This window comes from Homalodisca vitripennis, chromosome 5 (genome assembly GCF_021130785.1).
Source record: "Homalodisca vitripennis isolate AUS2020 chromosome 5, UT_GWSS_2.1, whole genome shotgun sequence".
Lineage (NCBI taxonomy): Eukaryota > Metazoa > Arthropoda > Insecta > Hemiptera > Cicadellidae > Homalodisca > Homalodisca vitripennis.
Window position 1 is genome coordinate 178,728,683 of NC_060211.1, and position 21,612 is coordinate 178,750,294.

General features: G+C 36.8%; 2 protein-coding genes across 2 annotated transcripts in view; both read left to right on the plus strand.

Moving 5' to 3' along the window:
* The window catches only part of LOC124363753 (TELO2-interacting protein 1 homolog), a 127,879-nt gene that overhangs the window by 87,013 nt on the left and 19,254 nt on the right, over positions 1-21,612 (plus strand). Inside the window, exons 20-21 of the mRNA XM_046819014.1 lie at positions 11,243-11,436; positions 19,428-19,656. Of these exons, the coding sequence (XP_046674970.1) occupies positions 11,243-11,436; positions 19,428-19,656 (423 nt within the window). The remainder of the gene's footprint in view (positions 1-11,242; positions 11,437-19,427; positions 19,657-21,612) is intronic.
* On the plus strand, positions 13,578-18,789 carry LOC124363244. Its single transcript, XM_046818422.1, has one exon. It carries the CDS (start codon positions 13,705-13,707, stop codon positions 16,162-16,164), a length of 2,460 nt encoding a protein of 819 aa, XP_046674378.1. The 5' UTR covers positions 13,578-13,704; the 3' UTR covers positions 16,165-18,789.

Below are 21,612 nucleotides of genomic sequence, written 5' to 3' on the forward strand. Positions count from 1 at the left end.
CTGTAATTCTCTATTTGATGTTTAAAACTTGATTTAAAGATTGGTATGCGTTTGCTTATTTTATATATAGATGGATAAATGCCATGGGTTAAGCTTGAATTTACTAAATGGGTGAAAACAATACGAAAATGAAAAACACCTTTTTATAACACCAACACAGATACTGTCCATCCTAGTTATTTCTCAGCCGTCTCACAACATCCCACACCTCCAATACTGACACCTCGCTGCTGACTGAGCTGGGAGGCACAAGCACAGATGATTTATAACACCAACACGGATACTGTCCATCCTAGTTATTCCTCAGCCGTCTCACAATATCCCACACCTCCAATACTGACACCTCGCTGCTGACTGAGGCGGGAGGCACAAGCACAGATGATTTATAACACCAACACGGATACTGTCCATCCTAGTTATTCCTCAGCCATCTCACAACATCCCACACCTCCAATACTGACACCTCGCTGCTGACTGAGCTGGGAGGCACAAGCACAGATGATTTATAACACCAACACGGATACTGTCCATCCTAGTTATTCCTCAGCCGTCTCACAACATCCCACACCTCGCTGCTGACTGAGCTGGGAGGCACAAGCACAGATGATTTATAACACCAACACGGATACTGTCCATCCTAGTTATTCCTCAGCCATCTCACAACATCCCACACCTCCAATACTGACACCTCGCTGCTGACTGAGCTGGGAGGCACAAGCACAGATGATTTATAACACCAACACGGATACTGTCCATCCTAGTTATTCCTCAGCCGTCTCACAACATCCCACACCTCCAATACTGACACCTCGCTGCTGACTGAGCTGGGAGGCACAAGCACAGATGATTTATAACACCAACACGGATACTGTCCATCCTAGTTATTCCTCAGCCGTCTCACAACATCCCACACCTCCAGTACTGGTCACCATGTCCGTGGTTACTCTTGAAAAATAGGTATTAAAAGTGCTTGCTAACAAGCTGCCTTCAGTTGATTTTAATCCATTTACAATAAGTCCATATTTAAATTTATTTTTTATTACATTTTGGAGGTACTGTTTCATTAACAACATTCCACAAAGCTTTGAACTTTTTGTCCAAGGTCATAATTTGTTCATCCTAAAACTTAGCTTTTGTATTCTTTACAAGACTGTTATTGAGTTTATATTTACTCGTAGCATCCTCAATAAGTACTAAATTCCTAGGAAGTGACTTAACATAGTAAAGATCAAGATTGGCCTCTCTTATTTCCTTGGTTATCCAATTCAAACTAGTTTTTTTCCTAAGATTAACCATTGGAAAGGCTAAGTTATAAAAATAGTTAAATGTATTAGTAAATAATAATTACTTGTTCATTATATATTACTATTATAAATATCATTCCAAGTTTCTGAGTTAAATCGAGTTTTAAAAAGTATTTCCAGTTGTTATCAGAAAAACTTAGTTATAGTTGCGCTTTCAGTTATTAACTTCTTACTGGAATTAACAAATTATGTAACTTGAACGTCATCATCAGAAAAACTGTTCTTATAACTTGCGACTTTATAACATTTTGTATTGGCAAGTTAGTTATTATATTTTCAATCAGAGTAGCATTATGAGAAGTTATTTTAGTGGATTCCTTTACAGCAGTGTCATAATAGTTAAAACCTAGTAAATCAACTAATTTTTGTTTTCCTACAAGTTTTATCTTAAAAAAATTATATTAAGTCCCCACATATTATGGTGTGGTACTATGGTCTTATGAGTGAAAGAAAACATTCATTGAGAGTGGTAAAAAACATTAAAATCTATATTATACGCCTGTAAATAGCAATTAAATTTATTTAATTTTCAAAATGGAGAGCCCTGTACGCTCAATGTTTATTTCAGATGATTGCTCATTTATGGTTTGTACAGTTTTTGTATTGTAAACCACCATGTAATTGGGACTTCCGAGTACTTGCACATGATTGACAGTAGCCAATAAAATAAACACATTGAATATTGAGTTCATTCTGCCAAGTTTCATATATGCAAAAAATCAGGTTGATATTGCTTTAATGTCAATAATGAAAGCACTTATTTGATCCAACTTTAATCATTATTTATTTTCTGAAAATCTGTAGTGTATTTAAAACTACATTTCACCATGCTTGTTAAGCAGAGAACCTAGCATATAGTGCGCAGTAGACGAATTAGTTCATCAATTCTTTGATGCATCTCCCAATGTTAAACTTCTAATACATAAAAATGAAAAAACTCGACACATAAACAATCTGACAATTAACTGCCTCTCAAACTTCATGTAAAGTCAAAGTCAAAGTCAAATACTTTATTGCCATTGATCATTACAATGAAATAGGCACAGTCACATTTATACATTAAAAACAGGCTATTAAATAAGATACATAAATAAGACATTTCATGAATGAACAATTAGACAGATAAATAGGCTACTTATGCTTAAAAGATAAGGCAAACATCAGTTTGTAAAAACTCCTCTACAGAATAAAATGGATTATTCTGTAACCAGGTGGTCAATTTGTGCTTAAAATTAGATAATGGAGTGTCATGAGCCGAAACGTGTAATTTGTTAAAAAATTTGACACAATTTACCTGATGTGAGGAGCCTGTTTTTGATAGGCGATGCTGCGGCAAGTCAAGCTTATGGCTGAATCTAGTCAAATGGCAATGAAAATGCTGCCTAGTGAAAAATAAATGTAAGTTAGTTTTAGTGTAGATAAGGATATGGTAGATGTACAAATTGATCACTGTAAGAATTTTAGCTTGGATGAACAAAGGTCGGCAGTGTTCAAGATACCTGGCTCCACACAGTGTTCTGACGACTTTCTTTTGTATGATGAGAATATCCGATACACCAGAAGAATGACCCCAAAGAATTAGACCATAAGACAAGTGTGATTGAAACAGTGCAAAATAGGAAGACCTCAGATGTTCTATTGATATTAAAGCTCTTAATTTCCATAGTAAATAGCTGACTCTCGAGATTTTTATACACACATTATTTACATGCTGAGCCCAGGTCAATTTCGAATCAATAACAAAGCCTAACAACTTTACAGGATGAGGCTTTTCTTTAGATGTTAAACTCAGCAACAGATTTTGAGTTTTTTCTGGATTGCAATGTAATTTGTTGGAGGTGAACCAATTTAATGCTCCGGTTTGAGCATTTTCAATCTCTGTTTGAAGAACGTCCAGATATCGGTTACTCGAGAAAAGAGACGTGTCATCCGCATAGATAACTGAGTTTACATTTAAGTTCACTGACAGGTCATTAATTATTACAGTAAAAAAGAAAGGTCCCAATACAGACCCCTGTGGGACTCCAATTGTTACCTCTTTCATTGAAGAATTACACCCCTTAATAGATATAAACTGCTTTCTATCCGATAGATAAGAGGTAATAATCTGACAAGCACTCTCAGAAATACCATAATATTTGAGTTTTTGAATGATTGAATCAAAGGGGACACAATCAAAAGCTTTGCTTAAATCTAAGAGAGATAGAGCCGTTGATTCCCTCCTCTCGAAGGCCACAAGGGTATGACTAACAACCTCCAACACCGCTGAAGTTGTGGACCTGCCTGGCCGAAAACCAAATTGTGATTCAGACAGGAGATTGAAATATTCAAAATACAAAAAAAGCTGTTGGTGCATGATGGTTTCCAAAATTTTAGAGAAAATGGGGACAATAGAAACTGGACGATAACTTCGCGGCTTGCCCTTGTCACCTTTTTTGTAAATCGGAATAACTTTTGACACTTTTAAAGAGTCAGGGAAAAAACCCGCCTCCAGACATTTATTAAAGACAATAGCCAATGGCCTTTTGATTTCATGGATGGTTTTCTTGATTATATTGTTAGATAACCAGTAATAGTCCATACTTTTGGAATTTGAGAGTTTAGAAACCATTTTAACTAAATCATCTGGTTTAATTTCTTTCCACTGAAATGAGTTAGGAGGAACAGGAATATTACCCAATAAATCCATGAAAGGAGAATTATTCTGTGGCAGATTGTTTGAGAGCTCAGTGACTGAATCAAGGAAAAACTGGTTAGTAAGTTCAGGATCTAAGTAAATATCTTTGGAAGAAGCAGGAGATTTTTCCAAATTGATTATTTCCCAAGCAGCCTTACAACTGTTAGCTGATGTCTCTATATACTGCTCATAAGCTTGCCTTTTTGCGGTGGTCAGATTTGACCTGTAAGTTCTTTTAGAAGCTAAATACACGTTGTAGGCTACAGGTGTCTGCTCTGACCCCCTATCTCTAAGGCATTTATAAACATTAAAAAAATTTAACATAACATTTCTATCTTCTGCCAATTTATCATTATACCAGTTGATTTTCCTATTACTATTAATATTCTTCTTTTTACTTTTACTGATTAGTGGAGAGCTAAAGTGCCACAAGTCTACATATTTCTTAAAAAGTTGTTCTACCCCTAAGTTCAATAACATATTTTCATCCAATTCATTCCATTTTTCCTCCTTCAAAAACATAATAAATTTATTTATTTGTGCCGCATTTTGTTTTCTTAACTCAAATTTAATACTACCCATATTCTCTTTTGAATTCTTATTCTCCAATTGTCTTACATAAATATTAATCATGCTAGATTTATGATCGGCAAATTGATACTCCATATTGCAATTTTTATACAAGTCCTCTGAGAAATTGACCAGAATATTATCTATACATGCCTTTGCATGGGTTGGAGACTTGGCAGTACAGTTTAAATTTAGAGATCTGAGTAAATTAGAGAAACTGATAGAAATATTTTGATCAATCAACGCCATTTCGATGTTGAAGTCACCACAGACTGTCACCAGGCTGTTTTTTTTAAAGATTAATTTCATTGCCAATTCAAAATTGTCAAAAAAAACTTTGAGATTGCCCTGAGGAGACCTATAAAGACTTACAAGGATGATATTCTGTTCAATCAGCCTGACACCACACAACTCAATATCTAACTCCGCATTATACTGACTAAAATCTAAAACTTCAAACTTTATACTACTTTTTAAGAAAATCCCCGACCCCCCATTCTTTTTTTCTCTTCTACAATAGAAGCTTGCAGGCAAATATCCACTGGGCACAAACAAGTCAATTTCATTTTCTGTCATCCAGTGCTCCGAAACACAAATTGCATCTATCTTATGACTTTCGCCCACATGTTCAAGCTCAAGTAGCTTGTTACGTATGCATTGTACATTAGCCTGCAATATTCTTATAAATTTCCTACAGTTAGCTTTACTTTTGAAAGGAATGTCATTATTGTTATCCGACACCCTCATATCTTTACCAGACTTCTGATAACCAAGGCCTTGGTTACCTCTACAACAGTTCACACTTTGTGAATAAAGGCTTGTCTCTATGGTGGTGCAGCTGGATCTGTCAGTAGACAGTTTCCCAAAGAGGCCGGCATTTCCTTTTCCCCATCCATGAGTGGCTCAGAGCCTGAAGTGAAGGCTGTAGCACAGATACCATCAGCAGCGTTTGAGTTAGGTGACCTCTCATCAGTTTTGCTGGCACATACTTCTTGTGGAGCAGTTCCCTGGGTCGTGGACACTTCTATCTTCTTGGTCTCATCCAATGCCTCCCAAATTTGTCCTGCAAGCCAGTGCTTCCCTCTTACATTTAAGTGCATGCCATGCTGAGTATGCACGTGTCTGTCTGCTCTACTAAGCTTAACCAGATAGACATTGGGGAACTCTTGACTAATAGTTTCTAGCTTTTTATTAAATTGTCTAACCTCTTCATTAACACATGACCAAGTTTGTAAGTCGTGCCTAAAGGGTAAGTCCATTAAGACTACTCTAGAATTATTATATTTTACAATTGTTTCTTTAATTGCATTAATTGCATTTTGTGCTTCATTTCGGGAAACATCATTAGACCCACATGCAATGGCCAGCACATCATCAGGACCCAGTTCTTCACCATCAATGTTGTCAAAGTTCAAAATCTGCTCGGCTAAACCTCCAGGCCTAATAAAACCGACAGCTTCCAATGACTTAGTGTGTTTTTTAAGTTGCTGCTGATGTTTATTTAAGTGAAATGTTAAATCACGGCCATGGCTATCGGCGCATAAAAGCAGTTTTTGTTTAGTTCCGTTATTCTTTCTTATATTAATATGACCTCTTCGTTCTTGATGAGCAGACGAGACTTTTTTGTAAGTTTTTTGCCGGGTAAAAGACTGTGGACGTTCGTATGGAGTACTGATAGTGTTGGATGTGATAGTGCATTCATAGTAATCAGACTTTTCTGATTCAGAGTCATTCTGGAGCACTGCAAAAGAATTCTCTGAAGTGAAGTCCGAATCCGCTACATTCTTAATTACTCCAAATGATCGCTGTTTCCTCCGACAAGAGCTTTTGGACACTTCCTGCCATTTATTATCAACAGAAGGAGGTTTTTGTTTATTATTAATATTGTTAAGAGGGGGAAAGCAATTAAGACAGGTGAATTTCTCCGGACTCAAAGGATCATACTGTTTTTGCTGATCAGAACTTTCCCTTTGTAAGATTTTAATTATACTTTCCAGTGTTTGTATTGTTTCAAGCATTTTTTTAGTCTCTTCCTTATAAATCACACACCTCATACAATTTCCAGATTGCAAACAGTCCTGTTTCAAACTGTTACTGATCTCCTCCTCAGCATGTAAAATAATATTTTCATTTGCTATTTTTTCCCTTTTTAATTTCTGCTTCAACAATGTTATTTCTTTTGAAAGCTCCTTTTCTCTATCATGAAACAGTGTTTTCATTGATTCAATTTTCTCTTCACAGCCTTTCAACTTGTCTTCAAGTTCCAGTACATAGAGAGAACTTTTATTTTTTTCCTGATGAAGTTCTTGTTTTAATTCTTCATTCTCATGCAAAATGGACTTGTTTATCTCTTCGGCAAGTGAAGAACAGTTTAACTGTTCAATGATTTCTTCACCAATCACATTTTTACCTGATAGCACATTTTCGTCATCAGTGGAATTTAAATTACATTTTGAACATGTCCATTGTCCTAACAAGTCTTCCTTTTCCATCATCCTTACATCAGGCAGGGTTAATTCAGCACATTTAAAATGGATCCATTTATGGCAAAAACCTGTACATAAGATTCCAGCTGACCTTACATTGTCCTCACATATTCCACATGGATATTTGGCCATTTTCACAGCTGATACTAAGTTCACAAGATAACTAAATGCATAAATAATAAATACCCGTTAAATAAATTTGTTTAAAATTAGTCATTAGAAAAATGTGACTAATACAGGGTATAAGTCGTAATAAAAAGTCAGTATATGTTTGAAAAGTCTGAATGTAAACAAAACATTGTAAACATAGCAGACAAGGTCAGAGCAGAAGACGCAAAGGGTCAGAGATAAAGTCAGGTGGCCAACAGGCAACAGCTGGTTTGACCTTGACCTGTCACTACAGGTGGTTTGATGTGACAGTTGGTTCTGCTTGGTTAAGAATGGTCTGCCTGTTACTGTAGGAGTCAAAGCAGCATACAACTTCCTGTCAGTGTTATATTCAGTCAAATCAATATTGCATCAGCAAGTACAAAAATACCTTAAATAATATACCCAGTTCAAGTAATACCTGACTGGTAAATCATCACATGAAGTCCAACTGGAGAGAATGAACACAAGTGATCACTGCACAGAAACAACAGCACAAACAACACGTCACGCACCAGCAAAGTTGGGGACTGGTGAGAAAACCAGTGTTAGCGTTTCCCATGGTAACCAAGAGAACAGGAAGGCTATTGGTGGGAGGAGGTATGAAGGGCAGCCACATTTGGCCGTATGTTTTGGTCCTGGACCACAATGCTGTTATGTGTGAACAAATTTTATTGGTTTAGATATGTTTGATTGTTAAATCATCTTATTTTGTACACACATCACATTGAGATCCAGGAAATTGATTTGCTCTTACAGGTGACCAAAAATTTAGGTCATGATGGCGGTAGCTAGTCTGGTTACCATCCAAAGGATGGCTTGCCTTGCTATCACTGGGACCTTTCTAAGTGCGCCAGGAGCAACTCTGGACTGTTGTCTGAGATTGGTCAGAGGGAAAGTAACCTCTTCTACCAGCGGAGCTTGAATGGTTTACGCATGTCCTAAAACAAAAAGTAGCAGAGGCAATGGAATTGTGGGAGTGAGACCATAGAGCTGGTGGTCCCTATAGGTCTTTCAGGCAGAAGTCACACCCATAAATAATAGAATTTGCTTGTGAGAATCTTCATAGTGGTATAGGATTAAAACGATTAGCATTTTCACAAATAGCCAGGCAACATTAAAGGTGTTGGACTCTAATGTGTTCAACTCCTAACATGTCTGGGATTACTATTAAGTCGTTTTTCTTCCCTTGAAGGAATCAATAATGCGACTGTTTGTTGAGTTCCTGGTCATATGAGAACTCTGGGAATGAAATAGCTAATTCCCTGGCCAACTTGGGCTCATCATCTAACATGACAGTACCTCAACCGTTCTGTGGTATTTCTAGGTGAATCCTGTGGGATCCTTTGTTTAGTCCACAAGGCAATGGAGCCTTGAAGTGGGTTCAGCGCGAGAACATGGGAGAAGGTGGTGGCTACATCTGGGTCTGAGAATGAGCAGAATGGTCCTAAAGTCTTCTCTTCTTAAGTAGATCAATGTCTTCTCGTGTTATGGGTCTTATTAAGGGACATGGTCACCTGGAGAAGCATCTTCATAGAGTCAGCATTCTACATGAGGATCCACTCTGTAGACCGTTTAATAACAGGCAGGAGGAAACTGCTGAACCCCTATTCTATGACGGTCTTGCAAAAGCAAGGGAACACTACGCCATCTATGGTAGTCTGGACAGTTGTAATTGAATTCCCCAGTAGGACATGACCGATTCTTCTCTGAGGTTTGTAGAACTGCTGAAACCTTAAACTGGTTGGCCTCATTTTATACTTCCAGGGTGCGCAAAAAAGTCTTGAGGCTTAAGTGCATGGTAATAGGCCGCCCCTTAGAAGGAGAACAAGATAGTCCACAAGATCTGGTCACCTCGCCACGGAGCCTTCGTGCTGCTTGTCACTCTCCGCAATACATCAATGGTAAATAACCTGTCCCCTGTCCACAGATCTTAACAGAGGGAGTGTTGGTGCTGAGGTCAGAAGAAGATCACCTCCTGCCGATAGTCCACAAGATCTGGTCACCTCGCCACGGAGCCTTTGTGCTGCTTGTCACTCTCCGCAATACATCAATGGTAAATAACCTGTCCCCTGTCCACAGATCTTAACAGAGGGAGTGTTGGTGCTGAGGTCAGAAGAAGATCACCTCCTGCCAATAGTCCACAAGATCTGGTCAACTCGCCACGGAGCCTTTGTGCTGCTTGTCACTCTCCACAATACATCAATGGTAAATAACCTGTCCCCTGTCCACAGATCTTAACAGAGGGAGTGTTGGTGCTGAGGTCAGAAGAAGATCACCTCCTGCCGATAGTTCACAAGATCTGGTCAACACGCCACGGAGCCTTTGTGCTGCTTGTCACTCTCCGCAATACATCAATGGTAAATAACCTGTCCCCTGTCCACAGATCTTAACAGAGGGAGTGTTGGTGCTGAGGTCAGAAGAAGATCACCTCCTGCCGATAGTTCACAAGATCTGGTCAACACGCCACGGAGCCTTTGTGCTGCTTGTCACTCTCCGCAATACATCAATGGTAAATAACCTGTCCCCTGTCCACAGATCTTAACAGAGGGAGTGTTGGTGCTGAGGTCAGAAGAAGATCACCTCCTGCCGATAGTCCACAAGATCTGGTCACCTCGCCACGGAGCCTTTGTGCTGCTTGTCACTCTCCGCAATACATCAATGGTAAATAACCTGTCCCCTGTCCACAGATCTTAACAGAGGGAGTGTTGGTGCTGAGGTCAGAAGAAGATCACCTCCTGCCAATAGTCCACAAGATCTGGTCAACTCGCCACGGAGCCTTTGTGCTGCTTGTCACTCTCCACAATACATCAATGGTAAATAACTTGTCCCCTGTCCACAGATCTTAACAGAGGGAGTGTTGGTGCTGAGGTCAGAAGAAGATCACCTCCTGCCGATAGTTCACAAGATCTGGTCAACACGCCACGGAGCCTTTGTGCTGCTTGTCACTCTCCGCAATACATCAATGGTAAATAACCTGTCCCCTGTCCACAGATCTTAACAGAGGGAGTGTTGGTGCTGAGGTCAGAAGAAGATCACCTCCTGCCGATAGTTCACAAGATCTGGTCAACACGCCACGGAGCCTTTGTGCTGCTTGTCACTCTCCGCAATACATCAATGGTAAATAACCTGTCCCCTGTCCACAGATCTTAACAGAGGGAGTGTTGGTGCTGAGGTCAGAAGAAGATCACCTCCTGCCAATAGTCCACAAGATCTGGTCAACTCGCCACGGAGCCTTTGTGCTGCTTGTCACTCTCCACAATACATCAATGGTAAATAACCTGTCCCCTGTCCACAGATCTTAACAGAGGGAGTGTTGGTGCTGAGGTCAGAAGAAGATCACCTCCTGCCGATAGTCCACAAGATCTGGTCACCTCGCCACGGAGCCTTTGTGCTGCTTGTCACTCTCCGCAATACATCAATGGTAAATAACCTGTCCCCTGTCCACAGATCTTAACAGAGGGAGTGTTGGTGCTGAGGTCAGAAGAAGATCACCTCCTGCCAATAGTCCACAAGATCTGGTCAACTCGCCACGGAGCCTTTGTGCTGCTTGTCACTCTCCACAATACATCAATGGTAAATAACCTGTCCCCTGTCTACAGATCTTAACAGAGGGAGTGTTGGTGCTGAGGTCAGAAGAAGATCACCTCCTGCCGATAGTTCACAAGATCTGGTCAACACGCCACGAAGCCTTTGTGCTGCTTGTCACTCTCCGCAATACATCAATGGTAAATAACCTGTCCCCTGTACACAGATCTTAACAGAGGGAGTGTTGGTGCTGAGGTCAGAAGAAGATCACCTCCTGCCGATAGTTCACAAGATCTGGTCAACACGCCACGGAGCCTTTGTGCTGCTTGTCACTCTCCGCAATACATCAATGGTAAATAACCTGTCCCCTGTCCACAGATCTTAACAGAGGGAGTGTTGGTGCTGAGGTCAGAAGAAGATCACCTCCTGCCAATAGTCCACAAGATCTGGTCAACTCGCCACGGAGCCTTTGTGCTGCTTGTCACTCTCCACAATACATCAATGGTAAATAACCTGTCCCCTGTCCACAGATCTTAACAGAGGGAGTGTTGGTGCTGAGGTCAGAAGAAGATCACCTCCTGCCAATAGTCCACAAGATCTGGTCACCTTTGGTAAAGAGATTCCAAGTTTCAGAGACTCGACCGTTGGTCATACACAGAGCATTTGTGCTTCTCTCCACTCTTGGCAATACTGCCCGGGACTTCATTCGTAGTCGAACACTCAAGTAAGTTACGACTGTTCAGTTTTTTATTTATTTTATCCTTGTAACCAGTACGAAAAAGATTGAAAGTCCAACATTGAGTCATAAACTTTTTTGAGAACCAAAAATACTTTTCAAAATTTTTCTTAACAGATTTAAGAGTAACCTCTTTACATTTTTAGTCAAACTTTGATCATCAGTGATAAGAATCTTGTTCATAACCATATACAATTGTTGTCTTAACCCTTAAAGTGCGGCAAACGGATATGTCCGTACCATCTAAATTGCTATAATCACGCCATATATAGGAATATTGGTATATTTATATATAAACTGATATTTATAGTGTATTATATCGAAATATATTATTATTATATATTATTCACGAAATGCCGCAAATCTGTAGGAATGTGTAAATGTATTAAATTATAACTCTCAGAAACAAAATTGGATTGTGTCATACCAAATACAAATTGGTGTATACTTTCTAAAGTATAACGCTAAGCATACATTTTATTTTGTATGTTTTTCTATTCTTCTTGAAATTTTTTGTTTATAGCATTGAAAATAAACAGTTTTTTTAAGGTTGCTTAATGGTTTAATACTTCAGTTGGCAGCGAGGTTTATTTATGATCTGATCCGCATAAAATGCAGAAGAAACGTGACCAGAAGTGAACTGAAAGAAGTGTTGGAGCAGCTAAGAAAATAGGATCATCAGCTCCCGAGGTTCAATTGTGAACAGTTTAGTCCAAAAAGATATCCATTTAGGTTTGGCATACTAAATTTGTTACTGGTCTCTCACTATCCAAAATAATAGATGATGTCACAAAAGATTTACCCAGAAATGGGCCGGAAATGTCCACATGTATTCGGGTCCAAGGTGACTTGCAATGTGGTGAAGTAACAAGGAACTTTCTCTGTGGTTATCCTATATCTTACTCCCCACATGATACAACTTTGATGTCAGATGCTTTAATTTCATGCTTAATATCGGTAGCTGGCCAGCTATTCAAAATGTATCTTTTTACTTCGCTAATAATAAAATCGTTCTCAAATTCTACACTCACTTCTTTGTATGAACCTGGGAGAAAAAATATGCTTCCTGAAAAAATTAGATTGATGGCAGTATCATAACTTCAGGTTTACCCATCAAATTCTTGGTTTACTGCAATAGGGATATGACAAAGACATAAATGAATACTAATCATATTCTTTTATCATCTTTTTCGTCTGACGATGAGTGGTGCTGAATGCGAATATTCCCATAGGCACGTATCTACGTATAAAACACATGTGCTAGTAATGGTAGAGCTTTGTTAAAAAATATAGTTTCTGTCTGTTATTTCTTCTTTCAAGCAACAGAAAATAAATGTAACTTTGACACACACAATTTTTGAAATGTCTAAATGCACGCAAAATGAATCCATACTAAATTCTCATCAGCGAACTTAACGCTTAAACATGTGCTAAATTCTCTCAGTTGTCTTGATATCAATCACATTCATAAATAATTATGAATGAGTAAGTCTGTGTTTTAAGTGGAACAGTATGTAGTGATTAGGACTAAGTATTTAGATAGTGATTAACTTATTTAATATTTGCTTTACTACACACATTTTATTTTACAGTCCAAGTTTAAGTAATTTTTTAAGTACTGTATAATCAGTTTACATTTTTTAAAGTGCTGATTTCATTAACTAAGTTGTTAAAGTTTTAAACTCTAATGCTAACCTCACAAAGTTGATTATTTATAAACTATACATATTTAAAATTTTTAACTACTGATGTCTACAGTAATATAATTTAAAATAACTCAAAAGAGGTTACATTGTGAATGCACCATATTTGAATATCAGTTTTTTGGCACTTATAGGTTTACCAGTGATAAGATATTGACAGTGAGTTTTGCCAGTAACAACCGGCAACAGCAGTAATAGTGGACAGGAGTATAACATCACCATATTGGATTTCAGTTTTCATGTACTGATAGCTCAGTGGTAGAGTGTTAGACTGTAGTTCCGAGGGTCACAGGTTCAAAACCATATACAGATCAGTGATATTTTTGCTCACCCAACAAATATTGTTATTCATTATTATGACATTTAAAATATAATTTATTTATAAAAAGTAAAAATAGATTTTATTAAAAACAAATATAAATATTTTTATTTATTTAAATCTAATTATTTATTCTATTTAAATTGGAAAAGTCTCAAAGATATGAATAGTAAATGAAAAAAAAATATTAATTAAATTACACCGAAAATATTAGAAACATAAAAACAGTTGAATATGAGTTGTAAGTTTAGAGTTGAAGACTTAGTTATTGTCAAGTTGAGAGGACATCCTGCTTGGCCTGCATTAGTTAATAAAATAGAAGAAAAAGGCAAATCCTACACAATTAATGTAATTTTTTATGGATCCAAAGAACATGGAAAGTGTAGGCCTAGTGAACTAAGTAACTATGAGGAGAATAAACATAAAATTCTTAATGGAAAGAAAATTACCAATGAAACTCTTGTTGTAGCGGTAAAAGAAATTGAAGAAGAACTCAGGTCAAGAAATAAATTTAAAACTAGAAAATCTATGGAAAAGGTACATAATTCTCCTAAACCAAACGTATCTATGAACCTATCATCAAGCTTTACATCTATTTATGAACTCAATAATACTAAGAAATCCTCCACAGAAGAACTTGTAGCAAACAAGAAAGATGTTGGGGTTAACACTCCAGATTTTTTGGACATACACTTTCAACTAAATGCACTGACGGATAAATGTATACAGTTAGAAAAGGAATTGTCAGAAGAAAAACAAACAACAGCAAAACTGAGAGAAAAGCAATTACTTACTAAAATGGCCGAAAATGAGGACTTCCACACAAAAATACTCAAACAAGAACTAAAATCCGCAAAATGTGAAATATTGAACTTAAAAACTACAGTTGAGTTGCTTCAGTCTGATAACAAAAACTTATTACTTGACGTTGAAAAACAAAGCAAGAACCAATGTTTAACCTGTTTTCCATCTTTGTCAAACAAAAATAAAACCGAAAATGAAATTGGAAAAAAATACAAATTAAAACCAAACCCAACAGCTGTACAGGTACCCCAACCTGAAAAAGGTCAACTTCTAATATTTGCGGATAGCCATGGAAAAGGGCTCAGTCATCTCATACAGGCAAAGACCTCAGTTAGTGTTTCTGCCTGTGTTCGCCCAGGTGCAAGACTCAATAGAGTTGTTGAGGAAGCAAATTCAATGTGTAAAAACTTTACAAAAAAAGATTGTGTCCTAGTAATTGGTGGAGCAAACAATGTAGAAGTAATGGGTGAAAAGCGTATTGTAGAAGAACTTAAAACTGTCACCAACTACCTTAGCCACACGAACTTGGTACTGGGTAGTTTTCCCATGAGACATGACAAGCCGAGCCTAGACCTAAAAGTTTCACAAATAAACTTGGAAATAAGAAACCTAGTAAAGAATTCCTCCACTAACGTGCAGCTTTTGCCCCTCGATGATCTTCCACGCCACTATTTCACTGCTCATGGCCTACATTTAAATAAAAAGGGAAAAGTTAGCGTATCTGACATGGTTCACAACTTACTTTTAAACATTAAAAATGATTTCTGTTCAACCGCAACCACTTCAAATCCACCTCAAGTAATTGAAAATGAACCTAAATTTAATAATCCACCTCAAGTAGTCGAGAATGAACCAAAAATTGATTTAACTCACACAACCACTCCAAACAGTACTCTAAATTCTTTGCTTTCATCAACACCTTATTTTACCAACAACCAACAAGAAGGTACTATAGTAGTACAAGAAAAACATATGAGTCTTGCCATCTACGAAAACCAAAAAGACAACACAGTAGGTTTTGCCCACTGCATCTCGGCAGATTTTCATTTGGGTGCAGGTGTTGCAGTTGTTTTCAAGAACAAGTTTGGAAAACCTGAAACATCAAATCTGGTCGACAGTCGGCTCACTCTACAAAAGATTGATGATGGAGCTGTTGTGTACGGACTTGTAACTAAAGCTATATATCACAAAAAGCCTACAGCAGCTGACTACATCTCCGCATTTAACCAAATGACCAAAGACTTCAAAGAGAGAGGACTTAAGAGACTTATATGCTCGCCTTTGGGTTGTGTTAGGGACTGCCTGCCTCCTGATCTTTTTATTCACAAGCTTGTTGAATTTCGTCTGACAACCAATGCACAAGTTTTTGTTATCACTCATAATGAACAACCATATGGGGTGCTGCGAAACGGACTATCACATGAGAAGTTTGTGAGTTGTTTACGCCAGCTAATTTTGTCTTCTTTAAGTCAAGAGCTAAAACCTCCACCGTCAACACCTGACCTAAACAGCTGTTTGTCTCTCTCACAACCTTCAACGTCTTTTAATGAGAGGAAAGATGGCTCGACAGATGTTCCTAACATGATGGAGATAAGGTCTTTTCCATCACTGCCTGCATCTGCCGCTGTAAACCGCAGCAGTGACCAGCAAGTTAGGGATGTGGAAACTGGTGACAGCTTGAATATGGAGGATGATGCCCTGAATATGCCTCAAGAGACAAGTGAAAGTGTTGTTGGTTTCAGGAAGTCAGTGCTCAATATTTCATGTGAGGTTGGTGAATTGAGTGATATTGACCCTTTACTTGGCTCTTCTACACCTGAAGCAGCGATGTCAAGTGTACATCGGAAAAATTTTTTAGAAAAGGAATTGATCAAAAACAATGTAGGTTAAAACTTGGTAAATTAGAAAAATGTAAAAAAATTACCATCTTCCATCAAAATGTACAATACCTACCTACGAGAATTGACCTTTTAGAAATTGCTCTTGATGAATTGAATCCCGATGTTGTAGCTCTTAGTGAGCACAGTTTGAACGAAAATGAAATTTCTCGGCTTAATGTATGTAATTACTCAGTAAGTTCTTTTTTTTGCCGTTCTAAAACTACACGAGGAGGGGTTATGGTGTTAACTAAAAATGGGATCAAAAGTAAAAATATAAGTAAATTTTCAATTGACAAATTAATAACTGAAAAGGAATTTGAATGTTGTGTTTCAGAAATTACCATTGCAAATGTTGATGTTGTAATTGTTTGCCTATACAGATCTCCAAATAATAGTCTAATCAATAACTTTTTTGAAAAACTGGACCAACTTCTGAATGTTCTCTGCAATAACTTTAGTAACATTATTATCGCTGGGGACATCAATATAAATATTTTAAATAATAATCTGACTTTAAAGAGTTTTAGAAATATATTAACTGAACATGGAGTATATTATGCAGTTAATTTTCCTACTAGATTTAGTAAAGAAACTGCAACATCAATTGACAACTTTATAACCAATATTGATAAAAAATATATAAAAGTGGAGGGGATTATCACAGCAGTATCTGATCATGACGGGCAATTGATGGAAGTTGGTAATTTTTATGATACAGATAGCAATAAACATAAGAAATATAGAGAATTAACAAGAAAATTTAGCGAAAGTAATATTGAAACTTTCTTAAAACTTTTAGGATCAGAAAGTTGGGTAGATGTTTATATGTCTGGTGTCAATGACAAGTTTCATACTTTCCATTCTATTTTTTTGCACTATTTTAACATTTGTTTCCCTAAAGTATCTAGTCTAAGACCTAATTGCATATCCAAAAACAATTGGGTGACAGAAGAGATTAAAAACGAAAGAACAGATTTAATTGAGCAAGAAAAGATATATAGAAAGAACAAACAAAATAATAACTTAAAGCAGCTAAAAATTAAAAAACGTGATCTTAAACTAAAAATTATTCAAGCTAAAAAAAGATTTTTTGATAACAAAATAAAATGTTCAAGTAACGTTAACAAAACAACCTGGAAGTTAATTAATATGCAAACTAGTAAAAATAAGAATTTAAAAGAAAACATTATGTTGCTTGATAAAGAAAAACTGTTGTTGAATCCAGGTAGAGTTTGCAATGTTTTTAATAACTTCTTCATCAATGTTGTGGATCAGCAGATATCCCATGGTGATGAAGATGTGCCTAGGTCCTCAAATTATTGTAATAGAGATTGGAATCCAAATTTTAAAGTATTTCGATTCAGTCAAGTTACACAACAGCAAGTTAAAAAAATTGTCAGTTCATTTAATAATAAATATTCTACTGGTTTTGATGAAGTACCAATTGTAATAATAAAAAAAGCAATAAGGCATTTATTAAGACCGTTAACACACACAATAAACTCTTCTCTAATATCTGGTAAATTCCCAGATGAACTGAAAACGGCTAAAATAATTCCTATTTACAAAAAGGGAGATCCTCAGGTGCCGGAGAGCTACAGGCCAGTATCATTATTATCGACGTTTTCTAAAATATTTGAGAAAGTTGTTAATGAACAACTGTTAAATTATCTGTCAGAAAATGATCTTCTTGATAATCAACAACATGGTTTTCGTCCAGGCAGGTCAACAATTACTGCATCAGTAGAATTTGTGCAAAATTTAATAGAAGAATTAGATAAAGGTAACAGACCTTTAGGAATTTTTATGGATTTGACTAGAGCGTTTGACAGCGTAATTCATGACGAACTTATAAATGTTCTGGAAGATTTAGGCTTAAAAAATAAAGAAATAAATTGGTTTCACTCTTACATCAGTAACCGTAATCAATACGTTGAATTATCATACTTAATAAATAAAGACAAAATCAATTTTGTATCCGAAAAAAAGCTCATAAAGTATGGTGTACCACAAGGTTCAATTTTGGGTCCCTTACTATTTATTTGCTATATAACAGGACTTTCTACAGTAGCAGAGGACAACAAAATGTGTTTATACGCTGATGATGCAAGCGTAATTGTCAAAGGAAAGGATCCTAAGGTAATTGAAACATCATCTCTTAATTGTTTGAATAAAATTAACTCTTTTTTAACTAAAAAAAATTTGTTACTTAACCCCGGCAAAACACATTTTATACCCTTTAAAACACACCAATCGAAGTTTAATTTTCAATATGACATTAAGATAAATAACCAAAATATAATGAAGGTAGAGGAAACTTGTTTCCTAGGTCTAATAATAGATCAAAATTTAAGCTGGAATCAACATGTACAAACCATAATAAAAAAAGCATCATCTGGCCTGTACGCCCTTAGGCAAATGGCAAACCTTTGTAACCAGGATACTTTAAAACAAATTTATTTTTCTTTAATACATTCCCATATAAGCTACGGGATCAGTGTATATGGAGCTACTTCAAATAAAAACCTTGACAAAATTCTTATACTACAAAAAAAATCAATACGGTTAATTCTAAATTTACCATGGCAAGCAACCGTTAAACATTTATTTGCACAATTAAGAATTTTAACTGTTTACAGTCAATACATATACGATACAATAACTTACACAAAATTTAAAAATATACCTACCTATACCACTCATAGATATAATACTAGGAGTGGTATAATTTTTGAAAATCATAAATTAGAGCTGTTTAAAAAGAAAACTGAATACGCCGGTACACGATTTATTCAATACATTCCTAGTGACATAAAAAAAATTGAAGGAATCAATCCGTTTAGAAATAAATTAAAAAATTATCTCATATCACGACCATTTTATTCTTTTGAAGAATTTTTTGAGGACTTGGGCCATTAAACAAAATAAAAATTGAGTTGATTTTAGTTGTTTAAATTAACAATATTTATGTTAAGTAAACATAAGATTTTAGATAGTTTAACCTGTATCTGTGATGATATTAGTCTATCTGTATTTGTGACACTATTCTGACTGTATTTATAATATTACAGCTTTGAATAAAGATCTATGACTATGACTATGACTATGACTATATTCACATTTGTACTAGCTATCAGACAATTTATTCTTCAAAAACCAATAAAATCTTTTTTTGTGACACATATTTAATCATTTTTTGGTTATGAATACCAAAACTACACACTATAAAACCTATAATAGATGCCAACACAATTTAATAACTTGCATGTGCAGACAGGTACTGCCATCTCTGTGCAAAATCCTACAAGACAGTGCAAGCCAGAGCTTGCTGAAGGACTCCGGGTCCGCTTATCGCCTGACACAGCTGTACAAGCTACAGAGGACACTGCTGGATGGGTTGGGACAGTTGGCCCTCGATCTGTCTATACAGGAGAGGCAGATCTATGACATTCTGGAAGCTGCTAAAGAGTACCTCAGCGTACGTCAGCCTGCTCCATTACAGGTAATTTACATTTCTATACACACAATAACATACTTGGAAAAGAACTTCTTTCATTTAGAGTAGCATCCAATGATAAAGTGTTGAACATCATCAATTCTCTAAAAACTTCCTCCTCCTCAGCCTACGGTGAAATTTCATAAAAAATCTTAAAGTTCTGCAAGCATGTGAATATCATCAACCTTTAACTGATGTCATCAATAAATCCTTGACGCAGGGAGTTTTTCTCTCAAAATTGAAATTATCTAAGGTTTATCCTCTATACAAAAAATGAAGTAAGAATGACATAACAAACTTTAGACTGATCTCCTTAGAACCAACTGTGTCTAAGGTACTGGAAAAAGTACTTTCAATAATACTAGAACACAATGGCCTGATAACAAAAAGACAACATGTGATTATCCTAGGCGATTCAACTATCACTGCTCTCACTGAACTCATTGAAAAAAAAAATGGTAATATCAACCTTGGAAACACTGTCACAACTGTCTTTCTTTATTTATGTAAAGCTTTTGATTCCTTGTCTCATGAACTTATTCTTATCAAGATCAGTGCCCTTGGAATAAAAGGAACAGCTCTTAGCTGGTTTAAAAGTTAACTTACCGGGCGAGAACAAATAGTCGAGTTAAAGCAAAGTGTGAATGGTATCACTGTTTCCGTCAAGACCACAAAATATTACAAGAGGAGTCCCACGAGGGTCAGTATTGGGCCTTGTTTTGTTCATATTGTTTACAAGCGACCTCTCTGACAAACTACAGCCATCCTGTCATGTACGCAGATGATACCTGCGATAAATCAGTAGAATCCCTGGAAATAAACACTTTTGTACCATTTAACGAGGCACAACAATATTGTTCAAATAATGACCTGGTGTTTAATTCATCTAAATCAAAACTGGGAAGGCTTAAATATCACATAACAGGGCCATCTGAATTACAAAGAGTGGATGAGCAAAACATCTAGGTGTGTTTTTGACCAAAGTCTGTCATGGAGCTGCCATATAGATAATCTCTGCTCAAAACTTAGCTGTGCCATCTTTGCCCTTACAAGAGTTGAAGCAACCAGCACATCATCCACCTTAAGGATTGCCTATTCTGCCCTTTTTGATTCTCATCTGGGATATGGAATCACTCTATGGGGTGGCTCCTCGATTAGCAACCTTCAGATGATGTTAATCAAAAGCGAGAAATAAGGTTTATGGCCAACCTCTCTCATTTTGACAGCTGTAGAAAAGCTTTTAAGGACCTAGAAATCCTTAAAGTTGCCCCAATCTAAATGTGTGATATCCGGTCAGAAGGACCCAAAGATATGTTAGATCCGGCTTGGCGGACCGCAATTATTCGAAGGACCAATAAAATGTCTAATATTTAAAAACTCATACTTCGATAGCTGAGCAGGTGGAGCCCATACATTGATTTTCGAAGGAATAACTCTTAGTCGTTTGGGAAAAATAAAAATACGAATGAGATCACAAAACATAATATTAGGAAAAAAGGGCACACAATTAGAGCAAAATACAAGTGTTAAAATGATTTTCTTCTTCTGTTAAATTGTCCAAAAATGTCCGAATTAGTTGAGGATTTTAAATCTTGGTTGAAAAGAAGATTGTCTTTAGTTGCGAAGGACCATAATAAGAATGATGAAACACTGTTACCTTGCACCGTCCATTGTCTGATACCTCGACACACATGAAGTTGGGTTGATTGTAGTTCGACCTGGGTTGATTCCAAGGAACGTTGCGCTGGTGGAGTCCTTGCTGAGGGATGAAGATTCCACCATGAAGATTCCACCTTCACTTGACACTGTTTTCGGTTCACTCACGAACGTTGCGACAAAGTTACTTTTGGCTCGTTAACCAAATAATGTCCGGCTCGAAGGGACTGTTAACTGCCATAGAACGGCTTGCGGTTCACAAGAGACAAGACAAAGGGACACGGCCCGAACTTGATTAGAGCTGGT

Bases quoted from the DNA above. Each gene is read 5' to 3' on its own strand.
- LOC124363244 (XM_046818422.1), top strand. From the start codon at position 13,705: ATGAGTTGTAAGTTTAGAGTTGAAGACTTAGTTATTGTCAAGTTGAGA.